Source organism: Glycine soja, chromosome 20, assembly GCF_004193775.1.
Source record: "Glycine soja cultivar W05 chromosome 20, ASM419377v2, whole genome shotgun sequence".
Taxonomy (NCBI): Eukaryota; Viridiplantae; Streptophyta; class Magnoliopsida; order Fabales; family Fabaceae; genus Glycine; species Glycine soja.
Genome location: NC_041021.1, coordinates 39,877,951 through 39,886,262, shown reverse-complemented (window position 1 = coordinate 39,886,262; position 8,312 = coordinate 39,877,951). Strand labels below are relative to the sequence as shown.

General features: G+C 32.4%; 1 protein-coding gene across 1 annotated transcript; it reads right to left on the bottom strand.

Annotated features, from left to right (window-relative positions):
• Positions 1-220: 220 nt before the first annotated feature.
• Positions 221-2,893, bottom strand: LOC114403803 (cyclin-D3-1-like). The gene is made up of 4 exons (XM_028366970.1): positions 1,875-2,893; positions 1,571-1,772; positions 1,275-1,405; positions 221-884 (listed from the first exon to the last, which is right to left on the bottom strand). Exons 1-4 carry the CDS (start codon positions 2,436-2,438, stop codon positions 597-599), a joined length of 1,185 nt encoding a protein of 394 aa, XP_028222771.1. The 5' UTR covers positions 2,439-2,893; the 3' UTR covers positions 221-596.
• Between the last annotated feature and the right edge of the window lie 5,419 nt (positions 2,894-8,312).

Here is an 8,312-nt window from a genome sequence, read left to right as displayed (position 1 = left end):
TACTACTCCCTTCACATGCAAACAAATCCCTCTTCTTAATGTGTACAAAAACCCTTCTTATTTTGTTCTGTCTCAGTGGTTTTTTTCCTTATAAAACACCACATCATAAGAAAACATATGGTAAAAAAGCTTAGGGTGGACCATTTTCAGTCTCATCTCTATGTCACGGTACCCCTCCAACAAAAAAATTCAAGCACACAAGAAAGTGAATAAGAGCATATACAAATGAACAAAATTGTTCCCAATTTATTATAGAAAATATGATATAAAATATGTCCAAATTTGGTATGGTCTATATGAGACCCATTGAACAATTAAAAAAGAGTGCCTGAAACATATTATAGAGTGCTGATGATTGTCTTCAATTCTTCATTGCCAACTCTGTCCTCCTCTTCCCTCAGAGATAGACCACTCATTCCTGAACCACCACCACCTTGCCTCTTCAAGAAATGTTAAATGAATGAGGGACATTGTTGGAAATGAAGAGATACATATAGAGGGGAAGGCTCTGAAGTTCAGCAACATGCATGGAAGACTAATTACCACAGTAAATAAAATATAAGACTTCTTTTTTGGTTTGTGAAAGGGGTATTTAATTAAGGAGAGGTGCCAACAATTCCGACAATGACCCGGTTAAGTGGTGACAATTTCATTTGTTGTCCTTGGGTTCTGCTCTTCTTGAAGAGAGGCTCTGGTGGTGAATATAATGATGACCCCACTGCCCACGAATCGTTGGAACCATCAGAGCAAAATGCAGCATCAATAACGCCACTTGGGCTGCTTGGGATTTGCTCATACTTGCGCTTGCTAGTGTTGTTGTTATGACCATAATTATTGACATTTGAGAGTTGGAGAATGGCATTATAACACTCATCTACTTTCTCCTGTTAAAATGCACACCAGTAAACTAGGATCAAATAATGTGCTTATCATGTGCATTAATGACATTCTCAGCATTTTATTTTACGGTCTTGCTAACCCCTTATGGGATATTAGTCAAAGAATTAAAAGAAAAGAAAAATTTAATCTGAAAATTAATTATAAGAGAATGTAAAAAAAGTCATAAACAACTCAAATTTAAGTATTTCAATAAAAATATTTTTTTTTTTAATTTCTTATGTCCTGAGGATACTAATTAGTATTTGTCTTTATTTTAATCTTAATCTAATTAACATGGTGCTCATGGTCATGTAACTCATGTTCTTCACAATCATGTACATGGGCTAATGATAAATAAACAAATAGTACTTTGACATCCTGATGTAGACACTAACCTTGCTAATTTTGAGAACACTCAGAAGCTGATTTTTGTATTCCATCCCACCATTGTGTTTAATCTGGTCTATAACATGCAGCATTGTTGCAGTGGCCAACACAGAAGGAAGACAACCAACAAATCTTGAATCTAGACACAACAAAACATACATACCAAATGATAAGAAAAACAACACAACATCCTCATTCATTCATTTGTACTGATGCAAAAAAGAGTTAAAAGTCTTCAGTGAACTCAATAATGGTATCTGAAATAGTGAGTACTATAGTCATTATTATTCTTAAAGATGCTTACCTAAAAGCACAGACAAAAGAAGATGCTCACAGCGCCTGAGAAACTCCCAGTGAAGATGTGTTTTCAATCCAAGCCTTCTTATAATGTGATCTAGAAAGGAGAGAGGGGTCACGGGGTGCATCTTCCATTTGAGGGTGGACAGCACCAGGAGCTCCATTCTCTGAATAGTCTTTGCCTCAAACACATACTTTGTGTCTTGCACCTGAAAACACAAACATCATCATAATAAGATATCTATCTATCTAAGATGAATGAACAAAAGCACACACTTGAATTAACAAAGTTTTTGTAATGATGAACCTACTTGAAGGTCCAAGAGAAGAGGCACTTGAGTTTCTTCAACTTTTGCAGCCAAAGAGATGCAAGTGACAGCCACAAGCTGGATCATCCATGGCTTCTCCCTTTGAAAATGGAAGCTTAGAAGGAACCTATCCAGGTAAGTAACGGCCAGTGTTGCAGTGAGAGCAGAGAATCCATAGTGAGCATTGACTTTCAGTATCCATTCCACTGCCTCACGACGAGGCTGAGAGAGACAAGAGTCCAAAAGCACATTATTGTTATTATTATTGTTATCATTGCTATTATTATCATCACTGTTCAGATTGTTATAGTCATAGGCTTCTTCATGTTGAACCTTCTCTTTGGAAAAGAGAGAGTTTAGTTCCTCATCTTCCCAGAACAAGTCTTGCTCCAACATGAGCAGAGGGAAAAGAGAAGTTCCAGTGTTTGTTGTTACTTCACTTTCTTCATCATCTTCTTCCTCCTCCTCTTCATCCTCCCACTTTCCTTCATCGCAGTAAAGGGCATCAAGGACAGATGAGACATTTTCATTATGCTCTAGTTGTTCATTGTGGTGCTGAATTGCCATCTTCTTCAGTGAAGAAGAGGATGTGTAGTACTTTGTTCATTATAAAAAGAAAACACTGAGTCTCACACCCATCACTCCCTTTCTTTTTTTGTTCTCTCTCTCTCTCTGTGTCTCAGTGTGTGAAGAGAAGTGAGAGTAGATAGATGAAAGCAGAGAAAGAAGAAAAGTGGTAGGCTATGGAGAAAGGTGAAAGGGAGAGATTGATTCTTCAACTGAGTGGGTTTCACGCTTGGTTTTTAGATATATATTTATAAAATGGTGATGGTAAGTAGTAATAATATACTCTATTCTATTGCTTATATGGAATTCTATGCGCTTTCGGTGTTCTTGTTTAGTTGGCGGGCAGAATTGCATAAATCTAACGGCACACACACCAAGCTGGACCCATGACAACAACCTCTTATGTAGGGAATTTAATTTTGGCACATTTTATTCATTATGCTGCAAAAGTTTTGCTCCCTCATTCATTTTCGTGATGCAACACTAATCAAGATTATTAATGAAATATCAGGTACGAGATTGAGTCATAGCATTTTCCTTTTAAGAAAAGACACAATGTGAGAAATGGATTCTCTTCATTTTCTTTTACAAGTTTGTAAGGTAATAAATAAAATGGAGATAATACACACTTTATAAAAGGTAATATTTATTATCTCAAAAACTTGATGATAGAAGAAATGAAGAAAAAAAGATGTGAGTCTTCATCTAGCAAGAGATGAGTTGTGATTAGTCCTTAAAAGGACTTTTCATTAAGGATAATGAGATTGACTCCTTGAATGATAATTTTTTTTTACTAAAAGATATGAGATGATTCACAAAGAGAATCAATCTACATGCCGAAAATTACTATAAAATAATAGAACAACAGAAAGCCACCAATTCTTTGTATCCAAATAATTGTTTGCACATGCCTTGAAGAATTGTATTTTTCTTTTGTTGTCCCTTCTTTTTTTTAGGATCATCATCTTCAAAGGTTTCATCTCTAATATCGCTTCACTGTTGCGGAGCCATCACTCTCAATTTGCCCCAACAATCTTTAAGTTATAGTATCAATCGATAAATATTGTTCATCAAGACAGAAGCTTTAGCTTAGAAAATATACCATTTCCGCAAAAAGATTGAATCGTATTGTTAAATACATGACGAAGCTAGTCTTACTCCCATCTAAAAGTTGACAATTACACTGTGGACCTATGTAAATTGAGTGTTGGCTCAATTCAAGTGCTTTCGTCAAATATGATGAAGGACAAGTTTGTTTAAGTTTATTTATTTTAAAAATATATATTTTTAACAAAATAAGTTTTTTTGATATATTATTTAAACTATTTTTACCTAAAAAATATTTTTTTAAGAAACAAATCCTTTTTATATAGAATTCTTTTCTCCATTCGTCCCCCCTCCCTCGTTTATTGGGCTGGGCTCACTTACAGATATCAATAGAAGCAACATAACATGGGCCTAGTTGACCAGCTCATTATTAGGGACATGCTAGGTGCACCAGCAACATTGCTGGTGCACCCAACAATTAGGTGAATGGGCAAAATTGCCCTTGCGTTAAAAAAAATAATTTCTTCTTCCGGAAGAAGGTTCTTCCAAAAATCTTTCGGAAGAAGGTTCTTCCGGAAACTTTTCAGAAGAACCTTCTTCCGAAAGAACAATTTGTGTTCTACCGGAAGAACCTTTTTTCGGAAGCTTTCCGGAATAACCTTCTTCCGGAAGCTTTCTGGAAAAACCTTCTTCCGGAAGAAGAAATTGTTGTTCTTCCGGAAGAAGGTTCTTCCGGAAAGTTTCCAGAAGAAGGTTCTTCCGGTAGAACAATTTATTCTTCCGGAAGAAGGTTCTTCCGGATGAACAATTTGTTCTACCGGAAGAACCTTCTTCCGAAAACTTTCCGGAAGAAGGTTCTTCCGGATGAACAATTTATTCTATCGAAAGAACCTTCTTCCGGTAGCTTCTCCGGAAGAAGGTTCTTTCGGTAGAACAAATTGTTCATCCGGAAGAACCTTCTTCCGGAGAAGTTACCGGAAGAACTTTTTCCGGTAACTTCTCCAGAAGAAGGTTCTTCTGATAGAATAAATTGTTCTACCGGAAGAACCTTCTTTCGAAAGAAGGAATTATTTTTTTAATACAAGGTCAATTTTGCCCATTCACCTAATTGCTGGGTGCACCAGCAATGTTGCTGGGTGCACCTAGCATGTCCCTCATTATTATCATCTCATCCAACTTTTTATTCTCATCAAAAGGAAGAAGAAAAATTATACTTCTAAAATGGAAAGGTTAACCTTTTCATGATTTAGCAGCTTCTGTTCCTATAATTTATTATATATTTTCCTAAAAAATGGTGATAAATTTAAGAGAATGTGCCAGACCACATGGAATTTGGCTCTAATATTGAATTTTCTGATTACTGGAGATGTTATCAGCAGATCGAATATTGATAATTTAAAAATACAAAATAAAGCATTTACAAGAAAACAGAGAATAGAAAAACAACAGCTTATATCAAAATTTTAAATAATCCAGTACACTGTAACAACTGTTTGGCGCTTGTCCTCATAAACAATCTCCATTTGTGTGGACTGTGTTATGGAAGGAAAAGAAAAGGGGAGACGGAAACAACCACGACTATGTTTTTGTTTAAAATTTGAGATTAAATTCTATCCCTGGAGACATTCTTTTAATACATTTTTTTAATATACTGATTAAAATTTATTAGAAATTCAAGAAAATTATAAGTCTCATTTCTTATTTAAAATTTACATTTATGAATTGAAAGGTTGGATCCCCCATGTAATCAATTATTAGAATCTATGTCTTTAAATGTTTCATTTGGAAAAAATGGAAACCCATATGAACTATTCTTATAATTTAATAATTTTTCATTAATAATAAACATATTAAAAAATATTTTAAAAAAATGTGTTAGTCACTTTTCTTAAAATAATTATAAAAATCAACAAATTTATTATATTTATGATTAGATGACTTTATAAAAACTGTATATATACAGTGTATTTAAGTTAGTTCTTTAAATTAACTATAGTCATATAAAAATTATGAAAGACACCAAATTAATAGATAGTTATGCTACGTTTGCAGTACCATTTTGTGTCACCCTATGATTTGTCCACAATCGGGTGAAACATCCTTTGAATGTCAACAGACAAACTTATAGTGTGCCTTTTGCCTATCTTTTATTACGTTGATGTTCACATTTTGCAGTAATATAAGTAAAAAGGTAAAATTGTGAACAACTAATTCTATCCACCTTTTTATTTTATTTTATTTCACAGTTTGCTTGTTTATTTATTTATTGTTCTCATTTTGTTTTTCTTATTTTATTGTCGTTTTCATTTTCCTTTTATCTTAGGCTACTTTTGTCAACCCTAAACGGGCTATATTTCATAAAAAGTGTGTTTTTTCATTGGTTTGGGCCAACAAAAAATGCATGGTTTTTGGGGTTGTGACCCAACCTCTAACAGGAAAAATAAAAAACCAACAGAATAGAAGTGAGACTCTGAGATTCATGGAAAAGGTGGACGACGCACAAAAGAGAAAGGTAACTTTGAGGACTCATTTTGCTCCCATCATTCTATCAGAGATGCTCATACCCTAACTTTTCCATATTCTGTTATCATTATATTGGACTTTGTGACTCCCCACCTTCACCATTAATCTCTCAACTTAAGTCAAGTTTATTTCTTTTATTAATCTGATTAAATAACTTATATCCCTCTTCATCATAAAGAAGACAACAAGCATGGAATGAGATAAGAGGAGAATAGCAAGAGGAAGAAGAAAACTAACGGAAGAAAAAAAAATAGAAGATGAAGGAGGAAAAGGTAGAGTTTCATAATTATGATTTTATCACATTTTTAATTATTATTTTTTTAAACAACAATTATTGATACACTTTAATTATCTTTTAAAGTGTACTTCATATACTTAAATAAGATAAATTTATAAAAGAAAATTATCAAGAAAATCCAATACTAAACCGTTATTGTGCTGGAGAGATAAACTTGATGGATTTCTTACACTAGTTATCCTTTGTGTTCTTAGTTCTTAAGTTGATTCCTGATTGTTTGATCATGGGAAACAAATCAAGTCACTGATTGTTTTGCTAAATACAACACTTGAAGCAATTATCAGTACAAGATTTGTGAGGTTCGTCTTGTTTTTATTTCTATTCCTTTGTTGGTTGATTTAACCCATGCTTTATATCCTCGTAGTTTTATAGCTCTGTTAATATACTAAAAAAAATTGCAAAACCGTTACTTCCAACAATTTTAAATATAAGTTCATGCACATTATTATGCTAGTTTAAAATATAAACAAACCTTAATAAATTTCATCATATTTAATGAAATAATTCTTAAAATATTCTTCATTTAATTGATATTATATTTCTAATTATTTTTCTTATTTTTCATATCAAGTTTCAATAAAGATCAATTTATAAAAAATATTTTTAAATAAAATTAATGATATTAACTAATTTTCTTAATTAATATAAATTATTCTATATATATTCAAGAAAATTGATCAAACTATAAAATCTTAATCATAAAATTTTTGTAAAATGATCTGATAAATCATAAAATTTCCTACATAATTAGAGATGGAACTAAAAAAAATAATTAGGATGGAAAAATAATTTCACGTGATAAAAAAATAATAATGATTTAAAATTCAGTTTAATGCACATAAAATATGATTTATTCCATAAAATTAAATATAATTACTTTTGACGGAAAAAAAACAAAGCATATTTTTGCAATAATTCAACTTATTAACATATTTTTTATAAATTTAGTCAGTAACATATTTTTTAATATATTTTTTTAAAACATATTCTTTTTTATTAATTATTAAAAATCATAAAATTTTGTAAATTTTACATTTTTTTACGATTTTATAATTTTTAATAAATTTTAACTAATAACATAGAATTTATTAAAAAAAAGTGTTGATAGCATCCTTCAATTTATAATTTTAAAACAATACTAGTTCATTTGTACCACTACATTATTATTGAAAGTCTAAATTGTCTAAATTATTATTCTAAAATTATCATCAATTAATTTAATTCCAATTTAACGGTGGAGGAATTGTAAAAAATCTAAAATGGAACGTTCACAGAAAATATCAAAAAATCGAACGGAAAGGTCCACACACCAAGCGTGTTTTTTGGGGTACTTATGTAATCCTGACCTAATCTCCCTTGCACCTTGCTTCTGCCAATGGCCATCTTCAGGTCGTGTTTGAGCTCTTGAAAGTGGACCATAATTTGTTAGGAGGGAAGGCTTGCTCTTCATTGTGCCGCAGTCGAAGGAAGAATTCATGTTATCTCACTGTTGAAACCAAAACGTCTAGAGGGGACACTCCGCTTCATATTGCTGTCACAAACAACCAGTTCTTGCATTGAAATTTTTGGTGGAACATGTTAAGCAATTCAAGAAGGAGGGAGTGTTCGACGAGAATGACAACCAAGGTGTTCCCACCTCAAACCCGTGGCCTCGACTCTCGCCAATGTTCTGTCTCAAATCTCTAGACATCATTAGAATCTCCGTATTTAAGGGTGGACTGTCACGATTTTATCACTTAAAAAGTACCTCAAGTGAATTGAGAAGAGAGGATGTTTATAAATTATTTGTAACCTCAACTTCTAAATGATCTAAAACTTACTACCGGAACAAAAGTAGCTGCGTCAAGGAAGCAGTTTGAGGCATGCATTTCTGACTGTTTTAATTTGTTCTTTTATGACCTTTTTAATTTGAGCAATGATATTTGGACACAATCTTTTAACCTTCTCATCAATATTTCTCTTTTTTATAATCTTTATATCAACTATATTTCTATTTTTCTCCTTTT

Coding starts and splice junctions, on each gene's coding strand:
- LOC114403803 (XM_028366970.1), bottom strand. CDS start 2,438: ATGGCAATTCAGCACCACAATGAACAACTAGAGCATAATGAAAATGTC. Junction 1,406..1,570: donor TCTTTTGTCTGTGCTTTTAG/GTAAGCATCTTT, acceptor TGTTGTGTCTAG/ATTCAAGATTTGTTGGTTGT. Junction 885..1,274: donor GTGTTCTCAAAATTAGCAAG/GTTAGTGTCTAC, acceptor GCATTTTAACAG/GAGAAAGTAGATGAGTGTTA.